Raw genomic sequence first — 16,687 nt, 5'->3', positions numbered from 1 at the left:
AACTTGCAAGAATCAAGAGTGCTGACGATGCTGGACCCAAGACACTTTTAGATGGTCATACACAGGCTCCACAAACGATTCACTTTGCGATATTTTTCTACCTTGTCCATCCAGTCGCTGGTTTATTTACATAAAATTATTTTAGACGAGGCAAGCTTATCTGTATTAACGATTCAAAACCAACAAAGGAGATTGTGTAAGAGCTTTTTGGGTGTCTACTCGAAGTAATGTCTTCAAGTTGCTGCATATATCAGTCCTAATGTCAGTTATTCATTTATTTGAGCGTCGCTAGACTTATCCTACCCCTCATATGCCATTTAGATGCTAAAGTTTTATAAGGGACCTAGACTTCACGGATGGCTATTCTTCTATATTCAATTCCCAAAAACGATCACACACCATGGTCATATGTATACATCTGAGGGTTCTACTCTGAGGTCATTGCGAGTGCATTCTAAAAGTATCCTTACGTAGTGCTATTCATCTAAGCGTATCTAGCTAGTCTAGAGTCATGGGATTCGCCTTCAATGAAACGTCCTTAGCCTATCCAGCGAATTCGTTGTATCAAACACCAGATAAGTAAGTGAAATCGCCAACAGTATGTTAATACCCTGTCAAGAGTTAGAATGGGTCTTTCTAATCTACCATACTCAACATATTTCATATTTGGCGCAAGTACTTCACATTGGGTGAAGGGAAGACACACTGATATCTCTTCACTCTTCACTTAATCAGGCCAAAAATTCACCGTCCAGGCAGCACCACTTTCACCTCAGCGATAATATTTGCGCCTTGATTTCGATAAGCCGTGCTTTTTGGCCAAAAAAGGAGCCACGCCGTTCTCCGGGTTAGTCACGTGCAAGCGGCATTATAGCTTCCAAACAAACCCCGCCCACCAAACTGGCCAATGAAGATGCGACCTTGACCGGTGCTTTGCTCTCGCGGCGTGCGTGCCATCATTATCCGGGCGCGGGAATGAATCATCCAGCCTGTGACTTTAAGACCCCGAGGTCAAATGAACACGGTGGGGGGACTTAGGGTGGTGATATGGGTACGATAACACTATGCTTATCAGTCCATCACCGTCTAGGCGTGTGTGTTTACCGCACCCCTTTTTTTTTAATCCAAAGTTTTTTTGTTTGTGCGCGCTCTGCAACCACTACATCGCCTCGGGATGACCCGCCTTTAAACGTGATTTGGAGAAGGGCGATCGCTTAATGAATTAAAACTACATTTGCCATCTGCATTACAATCGAATAATGACTTTATGGAATTACATGAGTCCCATCGCCACCTATTTATTAGCTCGGGCCCGAGCACGCAGAACATGGAACAACAAAACAAATAGGAGGCAAATCTGAGTGACCGAATTGATCGTAGAAGCGAAGTTTACCACTCACGGCAGTTTATAGCATAAAATCAGGTTTATTTTGTTCGAAAAGACAAGAATATTCACAAAGAAGAAACGCTGAGGGTGGGGGGAGGGCACATTGATGTGTGAAAACCCACCGTTAGGTGTCTGAGAACCTTGCTTCATTACGCAAATACACTGCTTTATTATCGGAGCTAATTTGGAAATGCGTGCCTGAGGCACGAATAACTGCGACGTGGTGTGCAGAACCGTCGACTGCGTAAAAGTAATTACCCAACACCTGTTGTTAAACGCTAATCGGAATTAACGTAATGAATCTCACAGGCTGCTTTGCTGAAAGAAGGTCTCCAGGAGTCAATGAGATACTGGACCTTTCCAATATTTATGCGTCGACTCAGGGCAGGAAAGAGTAGGGCTAGCACTCGCTCGCGCGCGTGAACACCACCGCCAGGCCACAGGGCAGCAGGATCACCCCAAAGCCATTGTGCGAGCACCACGACGGCATGACACGAACCGCAGCCGCCATCGGTTTCTACACCCCTCAGCGGCCTACAGCCCCCCGTCCCGAAGTTACGCTAGAAAAATAACAGCACGAAATCCTCCACTGACTAAACTGCCGGTCGGCACAGGAAACAAATGTTAAATCAACATTTATTGTACAAATAAGTAACAGAAAGGTGAAAGCACGCGAAATCAGACGAAGACATTCGCTTCTGTTGCCATAGTAGGGAGCCTTGCCATATTCATCATCCCCTGATTAGAGGTAGCAGGCGGTGGCAGAGAGAGGCAACCACGAAGTGTCTAATTTACGAATTTCGAAAAGATGGCACTTCGGCCCGGGGATAGAAGACGAAAGTGAGCGATAATAATGATGACAATGGTAACAATCAAACCCTATATCGATGATCGAAATTAAGAACGTGCGAAGTTCGAATACTTTAGTGTACAGACGAATCCACAACAATGTTTCGAATTGTTGAGGGAGGGAGAGGGGGGGAAGAAGGTTGAACCTTGTGTGGAAACGCGATGGAATAACATATTTCGTTGGTAGGGAGCTGAGGGAAGGAGTGGGGTTAGGAGAGAGTAACTGATTTTCAGTCCAATTGTTAAGCAAAGAGGAGGAGTCAGGATTATTATACACGAGCTGTAAATATACAGAAATTCCAGTTAACGACCAGCAATAAATACTACTACATAGGGTAAGTTAAGGCATTTTCAAGTCCTCGCCGTTGCTGAAGTTGCGGTCGGCTCCTTCCTTTTTTTCTGTTGTTGATGTTGCTGTTGACCGTTATTGTGGTTGGAACCGTTTTTACGAGAACGACGACTGTTCCGGGGGTTAGGGTGAAGATTTTGCGGCCTTTTATATGACCCCCCACCACCACTGTTGTTATTTCCGAATCGCCTTGTCCGATTATGCCCTTGGCTTGGACCTCCTCTTTGTTGTTGCTGATGATTGGACTGTTGATGTTTACGATGCTCCATCTGAAGTTGCTCTTGCTGCGGTTGTTGAACATCGACATCAGGAAGATAGTGGACACACTGGTCATAGGAAATGGTAGAGTAGGGGCATACGTAGTAGGGAGTATCTGTTCGATTTACCCACATTTGTCGACTGGGCGAGATGACTACGGGCACGATATTGAAGAGGTGATACTGGTAAGCCGTATGCAGAACATCACAATAAACCGGTTGGGCATCTGCTGAGGGAGGTGGAAGTCGTTCCAGAAAGACAACAGAGGATCGGCAGCAAGTTTCCATCCGAACAGGAAAAACTGACACTTTCTTGTCCCCAAACAACGTTCGCAATATATGCAGAGCGGGAACATCTTCAAAAATTGGGAACGCATGTGCCCAACTAACATGAATTGCTTGAAACGGAACTCGCATGTACTTAGCCCTGGAAAAAAGCCAAAACAGGAAATTTGGACACTTTATGAGAATGTGGCCTTAAATAAAAAAGAAGAGCGCACCTACTTGATCTTACGCAAATCTGTTATGGGGGCAATAGAGAATACACCATAGTCGAGCATGAAGCAAAGAGCTAGTCGCGGCCATGTAACGATGACTTTAAGAATGACAACACGCGCAAATCCGAGACGATGCGATAAAATTGCGACTGTACCCGAAGTGACAGGCTCGTAAAGCTGCATTCGGGGTGTATTCAACGCGTAATAGTCCTTATCTAATTCCTCCTGCATTTCCAGATAGCGAGTGTATTCGGCGTCCGGGATGGTCACAAAAAACTCCTTTTGACCATAGAGGGAGCGAACCATCACATCCGTTACCTGACCGAGGGGAAGTAATCGCTGGAAGGCAAATCCACAACCGGTGGATGAGAATAAGGCAAGCCCTTAAGAGAGGCAAAAAAATTACAACCGACCTGCAATTGATTAGGATTCCCAATTGTTGTTTGCGAGGGCTTTGTGTTGAGGCGCTTATTGACCCACTCATTAACACTATCCTTATTTTCCAGGGGACAGCTGATTTTCAGGAGAAGGGAATTCTGGCACCCAGGATTCATGCTCAAAGTCATCTCCGCTTTTAAGTCAGCCCTCAGTTCGCGGACATTCTTTCCGAATCGTCCAATAAGCACACCACCCATATACGCAGGCACGTTAATGGACTCCACCCAGACTTTTTCGTCAACAGCCTTGGCCAATAAATCACTAGGCACCAGGACTCGAGGAATCAGCGTACCGTCGAAGATTTCGGGTGAGTCTTCCACAATATCGTGTTCGGGATCATTAAAAATGCCCGCAGGCACCTGAGGCACTTGATACTTGCCATCGATCACTGTACTATCTCCGGGTGCTACCTGTGCTTGATCCGAATCACTGGTCACCACAACGCTCTCACAGCTACCTGATTCCGAGGATACAGCACCAATGCTGTTTGGCAGAGTGGTAACAGCTTCGCCTAAAACCTCTGCAGATTTTGCCACTCCCGATGCGACATCTGAACCGGTCATAAGTGACGCAGAATTTGCCTGAACAACACAGACCGATTCAAGAGGTGTGAGTTCTGATACCTCTTGTTGGGCGCCATCGACGTACTTCAAAGCTCCTGAAGCTGTGAGCGTGGTTGTAACTTGTGGTCCAGAGGAAACGAGAGCAAAAGGGGTAGCCTCTTCCTGAACAGCTGTGACAGGTTCACCCAGATCCTCGGTAACAATATTTGTCAGCTCTGGTGCTTCTCGTTGAATCACATCAAGGCCCTCTATGCTTTCTGACCCTGTAGGAGTAGCGACTGATATTTCAGCAGCGGCGGAGACAGTAGGCAGAGCCTCTACAACGTCGACAGGTTCAGCCGAATCTTGCACATTTGTAGATTCTATCACAAACTGAGCATCATTGGCGCACGCTACAGTTTCCGTTTCTGTAGCAGTTGTAATTTGAGGTTCATGGGAGACAGGAGCAGTAGATGCAGAGTTTATAATATCCACAGATTCAACCGAATCCTGGATAACAGATATGAGTCCTGATACCTCCTGCTGCGCATCATCAGGGTATCCCATGACTTCTATTTCTGTGTTTGTAGCGATCTGTGGTTCAGTAGAAACTGGAGCGCCACAGATGACTTCGGAAATTTTAACAGGTTCAATCAAATCCTCGGTGGCAACAACGAGCGTAGGTTGCGGTACTTCTCGTTGGATAGTATTAAGGCACGCCATGACTACCGGTTTCACAGGTGTAACTTGCGATTCAGCCACAGATGTGGTCTGTGCAATATTTTCCTGAGTGTTTTGGACAGTTATCGCTGAACCTTCAATAACAGACGTTGCTTCCTGTGCCTTTGCCTTAAGAGACCCCAATGCAATGCAGGCAGTTTCTAGAGCATGAACAATATCGGCAGATTCAGCTAAATCTTGGGGGATAGATGTGATTTCTGGGATCACAGATTCCACTGGGTCTTCATAAGAATCCTTATCAAGAGATTTTGCCAAGGTGGCGGAATCTGGTTTAGATGAAGAAAGGGTGTCAGTAAGGGCGTTGACCTCTATTATAGAGGAGCAGTCTTTGACAGTAACAGAGGAACTTTCGGAGATTTTGTGCGCCTCAGCAACGGAATCAATTTGAACAGGGTGAGGTGGAGTGGAAATAAAAGTCTCCTCTTCAACAATCTCGCTACTCTCAGCTACTTCTTGAAAAAAAGCTCCCTCAGGAACTACGTTAGTAAGATCAGCTTCGATAGGTGGTTCGTCCAGCGGAGCAACAGATTCGTCAACTTCAGTGGAGGCCGTCAAAACGATTTGGTTCTGCTTGTCTTCAGTTACAGCAGACGCTGAAGGTCCGCCACAACTCGGTTTCTAAACAAGAAGAAGGTCATCTCATGAATTGCAATCCATCACAGCAGATGAAAACTACAGTGGGATACCAAAATTGGTACCACAATCTACCACGCAACACTACGTTCCTCTCAGCCAGCCTCGTCTTCGCAACCTTCTAAAGGTTTATTTGAGTTCTGATGCAACTTTAGATACTAGCACCATATTCTTAAATCAAATGCTATCAGGTTTTCCCCTTTCATGGGTTTTGTTAATTATTGGATACCTTTTTGTGAGGAGCTTTGTTCTTTCCCTTTGTCTTTTTCCGTTTGCGAAACGGATCTGTACCACAGCAAAGGAGTGAAGCGAAAACCATGTGCGTGAAAGCCTGGTTAGAGTTAAAAAACCAAGCATAAGTGGTCTGTTAAGAAACCCACCTGATCAGGTAAATTTTGAGAGCTTTTTTTCTTTCTGCAATAGCGAGACCAAAGGTAAAAGAGTGATGCAGAAACTACAGTAAGAGCGGTGATTTGACGATAACTGGACATGAGTCTGAAATTATAATTTGCAGTTACCAGATGACTAGTGTATACACTTTCAAGCCACTTTTACGAAATTATTAAATAAGTATTCGAAAACAGTCTAAGGGACCAACCATCTACGCAACATTTCTAGTAAAAAACTTGTATTCAAAGTAGCAGTAGCTAAACGCAACGCAGCAGCACTTATGGTTCCAGAAATTGCTCGTATAAATGGACACACTACTGCAAAGACCAGAAATGTAGCAGTAGAAAATGCTATATCATTCGTTCAGAAAGGGCCAAAGTAAAACAAATGGTGCATTCTCAAATGGTGGCAGTTTTGGCAATGACGGCTGAAAGTCTTACAATCCACCAGCAAAAGGTATACCAAAATAGTGTAACAAAATAACAGCAAGCAAAACCAACAGAGAGACACACACCCACCGACGCAACAAATTTAAGCACCTATGGCAAGATGCAGCATGAACATGTGATTATCACGCCCGGGACGTTTAAAACAAAAGGCATCGCTTCAAATTTAGTGTTAATGTAATACGATAGTGGTTTATCCCTCGGTTTTATTGAAGCGCAACTTTTGTACTTGGAATTAGCCCCCTTGTACCTCGCTGGGTGGGCTGCCTTTTGGGCCATGCCAATAGCCCAGACACCTTCTCAGTGCTGAATATATATATTCTGCCCGAGTATTGTGCCTTCTTTTGTCTTAAAGGAGTCTCGGGACGCTACATTAATATCAGAAATAAAGTAAAAAAAGAAGATCAAAAAACCAAAAATATTTGCAAAAAAGCCGATTATTGTGCACAGACTTCGCCTTGGAATTTATCGGAGTGAAATTGTTACATGAATTACCAAAATGGGTCATTGACTAGAAATATTACCCAAGTTTTGATTACTAAAATGTCCCTGCCCTGAGTGGCAAAAAAAGTTAACTTGATCTTCTCATTCTTCTTGACATCATTGCATCAGATTTGAGAAATAAGGTAGTTAATATGCAAATTGTAAAACTGTAAGTTTTAATCTTTTTGAGCCATTTTTTGCATAAATGCCTTTAGTATTTATCAAAAGTTTCAACAGGTATAACAATAAAGTTGTTTTTGCAACAGACGCATAAGGACTGTTAATTTTAGGTTTTCTGGTTTTTTAAGCTATTTGATTGAATAATTTCGAGCAAAATTTCCAGTTGTCATGGCGACGTACCTTGTGACCTCGATTGAATGTTTTGCCACATAGTGCGTGCGCATTGAACGTGTGCTCCTTAAGGCTTCCTAACCTAGCAGAATTTAGTTTGCGTTTAATAAAGTTTTAGGAGTAAATGCTTTTGCACGATTTGTGATTGCCTGTTCATGCATGGACTTGCGCCTTTTACTTGGCTGACTTATTGAGTTTGCGCTTTTTTTTGCCAGTTGTAGTATTACTTAAACCTTCTCTTGATCTTACCACTACCCCCGTTTCTTAGTTGACAGAGATTTTGAATGATGCTTTTCTTGACGCCTTGAATACTTTAGCTATGTGAACTACATTTTCTCGTTCATGCCGGTTTTTCCTATGATTTTCCCTTTAAAATAATCTTCGAAAATTACAATGTGTCGACGTGGGGAGTTTTCTCGCCTTTTGTGTTACTAGTCGTGTTTGCCAATATCATGCTGTATTTATTTTCTCTTATGCATATCTTCTTTAAACTGAAAATTCATCAAGAAATTTATTGCTATGTGCTGTTTTGTTGTTGTGCGCCCTTAAGTTTGATGGTTTTTTGCATGACGTTATAACGTTTTTTTGCTATTTAATAAAACTAGATGATACGTACATACTAGGATTCCAGCTTCTTTGCCAATTTTGAGGCTGTGTACGCATTCTTCATTATGTATAGCATAATTTTATTCTACCGCAACGCCTTATAATGAATAGCATTCGAATGATGTACATGCTTCATGTATCATAGCTGCTTAATATTGTTAAATTTTTTTTGGACGAGAAGCTTGATAAATCCGTGTGTGTAGTTATCCTGTCTCGTTGTGTTTTCATTTTTATAGAGACATTGTTGGGTTTGTTCGTTTACTGTGTCGTTAATAAGTGAGGTTTATTATGCTTTTACATATTATAATGATAAATGTGGTTTGTTCATATGCACGGATGATTTTCTTCTGTTGAAAATGTATGAATGTTGTGGCAGGCATACGAGCGCTATGGGAAAGAATGTGAATCGAAGGCATGAGGTTGGGAAGAACGAAATCCAGCCTTATCAAAACTCTGGCTCTTTAACAAAAGTACTCCCCATCAACGCAATTCAAGCGTTTCAGCAGATGCGGAAGGTTGAGGTGAGTCACTGATTATATGAAATTTGCTAGAATAGGCTTTGGTACAGATCTTCAAGATCGTTAAGCAATCCTTTCGTCCGAGCGGCATACGAATTTCATAGACAAGCAGTTGATAAACAAAGAGATCAACGCACTTTCGCATCGTAAATGTACACTAAATTTTGTCTGAATTTGGGCGCCTTATGCTAATAATGCCTTAAAGATTCCAACATCGCTCTCATTTGCGGTGAGATTTTTTCAGTGGTACCATGGGATTAAAAGGAATTTAATGTGCCTAGCCCCAACCCTAGGCACCCGCCTGGTCTATACACTTTACTAGACTTGAGGACGTCATTGACAAAGCATGACTAGATCGATCACTTGAATTAATACCATGGTCTTGGCTGCATACAGATATTCAAAGTGCTATGTACCAGTCGGACCGGCATAATCGCTTTCGAACTTTACAAGTCATCCAAAGATAGCTCCAAGACTGGTACTCATCCACCACAACTTCGAAAGAATTCCAGTCAGTCAGTTCCTTTTCACTATTTTAAGCGTTACAGAGATAGGAACCTCATGAATTTGAACTTTATGGCTAATTAGAATTAGGAAGATCTGGTTAACGCAGGCTTGAAGCTTCTACCATCGTAAAATCTAAGATCTTTCTTGCAACTGTCTGACGTTTTGATACTGATTCTTGCTTATATACTTTTTAAAAGGTAGGTGAACAGACCGCCGTTAAGGTCAAAATAAATGGCAAAGCTTTTAAATCGCAGCTCGAGCAATCACGAAGATATCTTGGAAACATACGTGAACTCCTTTTGAGGTTGGTTTTACCATGATGACAAACTACCAACTTGCAACTAAGTTTTCAAAAGTTGTCACTTTAGATCCGCTCATTTCCTTTTTTAAGACAGCGTGATGTCTGTCGCATTCAATTCCAAAGTGGTTCGAATACACTAGGTGGCACTCAGGAGGGTCAGTTTTTCCAAAAACTTCCCCATCAGACGGTCAAATTTGAAACGGGTCAGACATTTTATTCAAGCTGGACGACAAGAGAAAGATTTGTGAGTTCACTCAAAAGTTTCTTCAGAAATATCATTAAAAAAATTTGAAAAGTGGATTGTGCAGAGGTGTTCGGTAATTATTCACACGATCTTATTCAAAGACGCTAGACGTTTTCCCTTAAATTACTACATATTCCTCAAGTTGGCTGAACAATGCTTTCACATGTGGTTATCAAATGTGGGACGAAAAAAATCACAAGAAACTGCAGCATCCAATTTTTGTGATCGAAAGCTCACATCCAGGTATTTTACTGTCTGGCGATTAGCTGTATGGAACCCGAATAGACTGTAAGTTTATTTGTTGATATGCACATTAACTTCCTCTAAACAGTAGACTGAAATTTGATAGCACCTAAACGCAACTTCTTTTTAGGAAAGCAAGTAACGCTGCCATTGTAAATACTCATCGAATTTTGCGTCGTTATCTTATCGCTTGGCTGATGATAACTAGGCTTGAGAAATGTACACACATCTCGGAGAGCCGAATACACTCAATGAAGGCAAAAATTGGGAGATTCATTCAGCAGTCCATGGTACCGTTTACTCTCTCCCAACCTGAACCTGTTTCAACCCTACCAACGGTGATAAATGCTCATTTTCATTTATCCGCCATTGTTGAAGGGACTTAGGATTTATGCTAATATGGCTAAAGTGTAAAATGGGGAGTTAGTCCTTAAAGCGCTGTTTAAATTGCGTCATGACCTTTGCATTGTATCTGAGGGGAGCCAAATTCGGTAGTTATGTGGTGGTATGCGAGATCTTAGGTGAACACTCCGTGATCACTTTCCTTGTATCAGAGTAGCCCAAATTCAAAAGTTAAAAATTAAATAGTTGCTGGGTACCTACAAAGTCAATTGAGGTGATGTTTGTGTGAATGATGCTTTTCTACTTTAAGGGAACTTTTAAATGATTATTTATCTTTAAAACTTAACAGTCTTTGTTTTCGACCCACAGTTAGTTGAGCGACAGTTCCATTTTGATAAGAAAACATCTTTTACAATGCAAAAGACTCAATTACTTCAATGTCCCTTTTTTAGGTGATACTGCTTATTAAACGTCTCATTAGGTTTTTCAAGTAGTTCCTCTTAAGATTAGTCAAAAGCATTCACTGACTAGATACCCCTGTTTTCATGATAAGAAGGCAATGTAGAATGGATTTTACAACAAGGATTTTGTCCATTGTTTAAAGATTAGTCTTAAATTTTGCTATTGACATAATCGGTAGTTGTGCATCAGTATGACATTTTTTGAAGTTATAAAGTGATCATTTTATGCTGTTTTATATCCAACCTTGAGAATTTAGCAGATTTATTTATTGAATATACTGTTAACCCTACAAAGCAGAATTTTCGTAGGCATGTGAATTTTGATGTTGCATTAGGAAAATTTCGTCTTGTGCGATGAATAAGTTCTGGAAGTACATATGGAATCATCAAATAAACGGAAACTCTTCAAGTCAAACCGACCATATCTGTAGATTGATACGGGAGATACTTTACCGCGAAGTCGTGAAAATGTTGCAAACGTCTCATGTGTTTCTCGGTCTATGTACGTAGCATGAGATAGCCTGCTCTCAAACAAAAAGTCTAACGGTTTCTTGAGCAATTGAAAGTAAAACACAATGATTTAATTTCATTAAAATGTTTTAGTTGAACTCCTGTAGGGTGGATTCGGATGTTGACAAACAGGAGGAGGGTCCTAGTCCTACCAATCGCCTTTCGGAGAGTCTAATGCCACACCAAGCCAAGGGGACTTTCTTTGCGGTAACTCCTGCACTACTTTATTCTACTATACCGGCAGCTCCAGTATCACAATATACGCGTAGCATATTGCGTATTGCAGTTATACTTTGTATTTTATTCTGTATACACATGTTTGACTCTTTTCTAAAGAAGTGATAGAGCATTCGCTCCATTCACTCCACCTTTCCATTATAAGCATTCAACATTTTAGGCTTCTTTGATGAACGAGACGCAAGTCAAGGATCCGAAGAGAGGGCAGTTAGAAGTGGCCGGCAAGGGTCGCAGGTTCGATGGCCGTTCAGTCGTAAAATTAGGGTTAGTTAAAAATAAGCAATGGTATGTAGTTAAGAAGATTTTGCGCGAATCTTAACAAAAATGAGCATATGCGTATTTTTATTCACAAAACATTTGTCTGTTTGAAGTGTAAAATTAAGTGGTGGCTTTATTGCTATTTTTTAACTGCAGACAAGGAGAGAAAAAAGGGAGTTCAATCGACTCATTTCAACCAAAGTTGCGTTCCAGTACTTGTCAGAACAAAGAAGGTGCCAGAGGTCGATCTGATAAGTCGAGCAAAATAGTTCTAAGTACATGTTCATCATCTGACTTTATTAATACCTATTTATTTTGTTAAAAAGTAAAAGTAGTCTTATATTTAGAGCTCCAGGAAATGGAGGAGAATCGGATACGCCACCTACAGGAGAGTAATGCACGTCGAGAACAAATTCGTTTAGCAAAGTTGGTAATAACTTCATTTTTTCTTGAAAAATCTTTTACACCACCCTTATTTCACTCATTTTTTGTCAGAAAGATCAGTTTAAATGATTTTTAAATGGCAATGCACTTAATTTTCACTTCCACCCGGTTATTTGATGAAGTGAGACTTATTGAATTTCCAGTCGTAGTTTGCGCTATAGCATTAATTATTCTGCAAAATAATGTCGCGTTTTCTAGAAAGGTTGGGCATTTGTAAGACTTATTCAAGTATCCCATTCAAATACGTAGAAACATGCATAAGAGCTTCATGTGGGTGGGCATAAGCGAATGAAGAACATTTGGCTCAGTGCATGCTACCTACACGGCATCCTCTTGTAATGTGAAGGATGTAGAAGAATCACGAGGGGGACGCAATATTCTGGTCTGAGATTATGGACCTCACAAATATAAGACAACGAGAATGCCATCTAAAATTGAAAAGGAAAAGTAGTTAACGCGACAGAATAAATGCACCAGTCTTCTATCAGTATGGCAGTTTAACTACTTACACATTAATAAGTAGAAATTTTACATGATTAAAAATGTCTGCATCTATTTTTCACGTGTCAGGAGGAGCCAAAAAACGCTCGCTGTTATACAGACGCGTCGCATTTCAACTTCAGCTAAATGCAAATCCAACGAATAAACGTTGGTGGTTGTACGTTCTATCCAGCTAAATAATAAAAGCCGATGACTCCAAGTGTTAAGTTGAAGTACGGCCTACTAGCAATTATGGGCTGAGCTATCCACTTGTTCTTAACGCGCTTGCATCTAATTCTGGCAATTCGCAGTTCTATTTGAATTGAAGGCTCGACTGAGAGAAGTGACTGATAGAGCACAGAAAGAGATTGAGGAAGAAAATCGAAAGAGGGCGCAAGAGGCCAAAGAACGTAGACTTCGCAAGGCAGAGGTAAGTGCAATCTGCCTTAAAAGGGGCGGAAGTACATGAACGCTCCACGCCATAGTCGTCGCTTTACAAAACAGTGAAATCTTGAAAAAGGCGCATTATTGAATAGTTCCTCCATTGAATGAGCGCTCATTGGACACCTAAAGGAAGATGGACCTCAGGATCTTGTTTATTTAAGGTCTCCCTTGTTGAAAAAATTACCACCTATAAATGTTCGACGTGAGTCACAAAAGTGTACAACGCAGGGAACATTAAAGTCTGCTTTGAGGATTGCAAAAAATATAAATAATATCCACTATCCTTCCCAAGATGAAAGGATGTCATGTATAGGGATAATAATTTATGCTCGGTTGACAATGCCTTTCAAGACTAGATATGGTTGTAAATTGACAGACCCTCCATTCGCTACATTAAGGTGTTCTCAAATTTCATCTTGCTCAAACTCAACCATTTTTTTGCTTATTTGTCTCGCAATTATATAGCACCAGAAGCGTACAGAAGCCCTGATGGCCAAGGAGAAAGCCGACGCAGCGAAATCTGACAATTTTCGGCGTTACCTTCGTCTCAAATATCACGGATTTTTCCCATGGATGAGATATATGCAACAGTTCCGCGATAATGTAGTCCGGGCCTGTCAGAGCAATCTTTTGCGACTACAGAGGTGAATTTAACTGATGCGCATTGACATTTATTATTGATACACGTATCTTCGGTCATTGAATCGCCTCGACAGGTGGCATTGCCATTGAGCTAATGCAGATGACTTTGTGGATTTTCAAACACAAAATATGTCCAATCATCCCGGCATGCAAAACATACACCTCAATTCTTAATTGCATTCACTGCATGCAATCCTGTCGCGTAAATCGTACATTTACCCTTGATGAAGTGGAAGTTATTTTGTTGTGACGATTGGAAGAATTAATGGCATCGACAGAACGACACTTATCCAAAGAGAAACGTGGAACGTATCCGGGCGAATTTTCGCGTACCCGAGTGTCCATTCATCCTTCTATTCATAATTGATAGTCTTTACTGCTCTTATTGCACATTTTTTCTACAAATTTTTGGAAAAGTTTTAAGTGCATGGTTGTTATATTACTAGAAAGCGTTTGTTGAATGCTGTTGTAGAGCGCCATTTCAAGCGTGGCTGAAAGTGACTCGGTGGAATTCCACCCGAAAGCATGCGATTGCGAGCGCCAGCTACTTCAGAATGCTTAGCAGAAAGGTGCTTTCAAACTTCATGCAGGTACGCCTTCACTATCCAACTTTTGAGAAACGATTCCATCAATGTATTCTAATTTGTTGTCTCAAGGACAACCTACTTTCTTTGCATTATCATTACACTTTTTGTCCCAAGAAGCTTTCTTTTTTGAAAAAGCCACTTTTAATTAGAAAATTAACATCTCACCCAATTTAAATTATAACGATGCGGTGGAAACTGCTTTCTGAGTTAGAAGGAAGCGGCTTTTGGTCTGTTTTCATAAACATTTCAAGAACTACCCTCCCTATTCCCCCTATATTATCAAGTTAAGTGTGGAAAAGCGTGTAGTTTTCGATTTCAAGTCGATTATGCTGTCTTTTTTTCTAGGATTTAAACTACCAAAGTGTGCCGAAGGTTAACAGCGTCAGATCGTAACCCTACTAGCAACATCTGGCTCCAATTTTCCGCATTGAATGATTTGCATAAACGCAAATGTTTCGTATTCGGGGCTTTCGCATGGCACTCAGTGATTGATTGTCGCCTCTTAAAACTTTCTTACAATGATAATAATAGTAGAAATAAATACCGTCGCGAATTTTTTCTAGCTTCTGTTGGCGCCCGATGAACTGGTGGGCAAGCCTTTGGCCTTCTGAACGCTCCAATTATCTTTTTTCTGTTTTCTCCACACTTAAGTGGCATCTACGTGGCTTGAAAATAACTGCCTGCATCTTATTTATGCTCTCACATTGTGCGTAACATTATTCTGAAGACAGGCCTCGTGGCCGTTTTTTCTACCCTGCATTTTTTCAAGGGTATCCATTAACCTTGACTACAAATTTGAAGCTGGACAAGGGGGTTGATGGCTTGGTTGTCCTTTCAAAAATTATTTTTAGGCTGTAAAACTGCGTCAACTCGCTATGCTGAATGCCTCAAATTTCTACGACCAAAGTCTGCTCAAGAAGTACATGCAAAATTGGATCGTCCATTACAAGCAGGTGGAGGAGGAAAATTCGGTGAAAAGTAAAATGGCTGTCAATCACTTTTCAAGGTGAGCTGGCCTCTCCATTACCGTTTTTCTTGACAATAAACACTGTTTCCAAATGCCAATAATCGTGAATCTCACCAAGTATCGGTAAGGAAAGTAGAAGAGCTGTTGCAGCATGTGTTAATATTCACGATTCTGTTTCTTGCACCAAAACTGGAAATGTATAACTTGATTGGGTTGTATGCCAAAGTCGATACCACTTAGTAACAAATAAATGCGAACTTCATCGATACCTTCCTTAAATGGTCATAAACCTGAATCAAGAAGTCTTAGTGAAGTGTATATCATAGAAATAGGTATTCTCCAATAAACTTACAAATAATGTGGCGCCCCGAGACTTCCCTGAAGGCAAAAGGAGACATGATGCCCTGGCAGAATGTGTAGTCAGCATACAGAAGGTCTTGGAGGCTACGGGCAAAGGTACAACTCCGGAGTCCTAAGTGAATCGTTGCCAAAACTAAGAGTTAAACACAAAAATGACCCGTTGCAATAATATCTAACAGTCGCTCTGATACGTTGCATTCATGGGGAAAATGAAATGCGGTCTCTAGTAGTGAATACTCCCAGAACGTGCATGTATAAATGCATTGGAGCACTACAATTTGGTCATTCACGAGCTGTTCCTGTCACAGCTGAATTCAGCTATTTCGTCTAACAAGGATGTACCACTGGAATAATCAAAATGCTATAAACCATTTTGAGTTGTGTCTAAACCTGCTCCGTATCCAATCCGTGATCGTCATATTTGTGGTAAAAAATGGCTTTATTTATCAGAACTAGACACATGGTGCTGCCATAATTACAAGGCGTTTCGATAGAAGAGCGCTCGTTAAAGCTCATAAACAATAGCTTAGTCGCGTATTCACGACTTCATTCGCTATAAAAACCCTTATAGCAACTGAAATTCATCAATTCCTCCTACTTGTGAAATGATTATAGGCAACAAATGTTTCTTTAAGTGGCCACCTCCCTTCAGTTTATTTGCGTGGTTAAAATTTGAACAGAAAAGCCCACTCGGAGTAGTCCAACAAGGTACAGCAGCTTGAAGCTATTTTCCAAAGGTTATTCAAATATCTTCCTCGTCTTTGAAATCCACCACAAAATCGTTGTGCGATTTGCGTGTCACTTACGGTGAATGCTCCTAGGCAAGGTCATGAAAATGGGGTAATTTAAACATGCCTCTAAAATAAGGACAATTTTGACCTTAACATGAGTAAGGCATTCTCACCCCCTTATGCTGGCTACTTTCCTTGAATATCGTGATATTCTGCTTCTTGGACGCCTTTTTAGCTGTCAAAATGCCAGTGAAGGGTCCCTTTGTCGCACCTTTGCATGTTCATTGCTTTCAGAACCATCCAACATAGATGCTTCTTGCAAATGCTTCAATATGTGTCAATTTCGAAGGCCGATAGAGAACGTGAGAGACGCCTGGCCAATCTTCGTCTCAAAGTTCTCCAGATCGTCCCCGACTTTCAGCCATGCGTACCTGTGGAATAA

The 16,687-nt window shown here is 41.2% G+C and overlaps 2 protein-coding genes across 2 annotated transcripts; one reads left to right on the top strand and one right to left on the bottom strand. All coding sequences in view use genetic code 11, as the record gives it.

Moving 5' to 3' along the window:
- Positions 1-2,587: 2,587 nt before the first annotated feature.
- Positions 2,588-6,184, bottom strand: EGR_02664 (hypothetical protein; the record flags this gene model as incomplete). Its single annotated transcript, XM_024491913.1, has 4 exons — positions 2,588-3,269; positions 3,347-3,678; positions 3,753-5,678; positions 6,074-6,184. The coding sequence occupies 4 exons, from the start codon at positions 6,182-6,184 to the stop codon at positions 2,588-2,590; spliced, it is 3,051 nt and encodes a 1,016-aa protein (XP_024353728.1).
- Positions 6,185-11,269: 5,085 nt separating this feature from the next.
- Positions 11,270-16,687, top strand: EGR_02663 (Coiled-coil domain-containing protein KIAA1407; the record flags this gene model as incomplete). Its single annotated transcript, XM_024491912.1, has 9 exons — positions 11,270-11,302; positions 11,493-11,596; positions 11,747-11,865; positions 11,938-12,020; positions 12,843-12,944; positions 13,424-13,602; positions 14,073-14,190; positions 15,039-15,193; positions 16,540-16,687. The coding sequence occupies 9 exons, from the start codon at positions 11,270-11,272 to the stop codon at positions 16,685-16,687; spliced, it is 1,041 nt and encodes a 346-aa protein (XP_024353727.1).

This window comes from Echinococcus granulosus (genome assembly GCF_000524195.1).
Source record: "Echinococcus granulosus chromosome Unknown EG_S00012, whole genome shotgun sequence".
In the NCBI taxonomy this organism is placed as follows: domain Eukaryota; kingdom Metazoa; phylum Platyhelminthes; class Cestoda; order Cyclophyllidea; family Taeniidae; genus Echinococcus; species Echinococcus granulosus.
The sequence above is the reverse complement of the archived record's forward strand: the minus strand, read 5'-3'. Positions and strand labels throughout refer to the sequence as shown.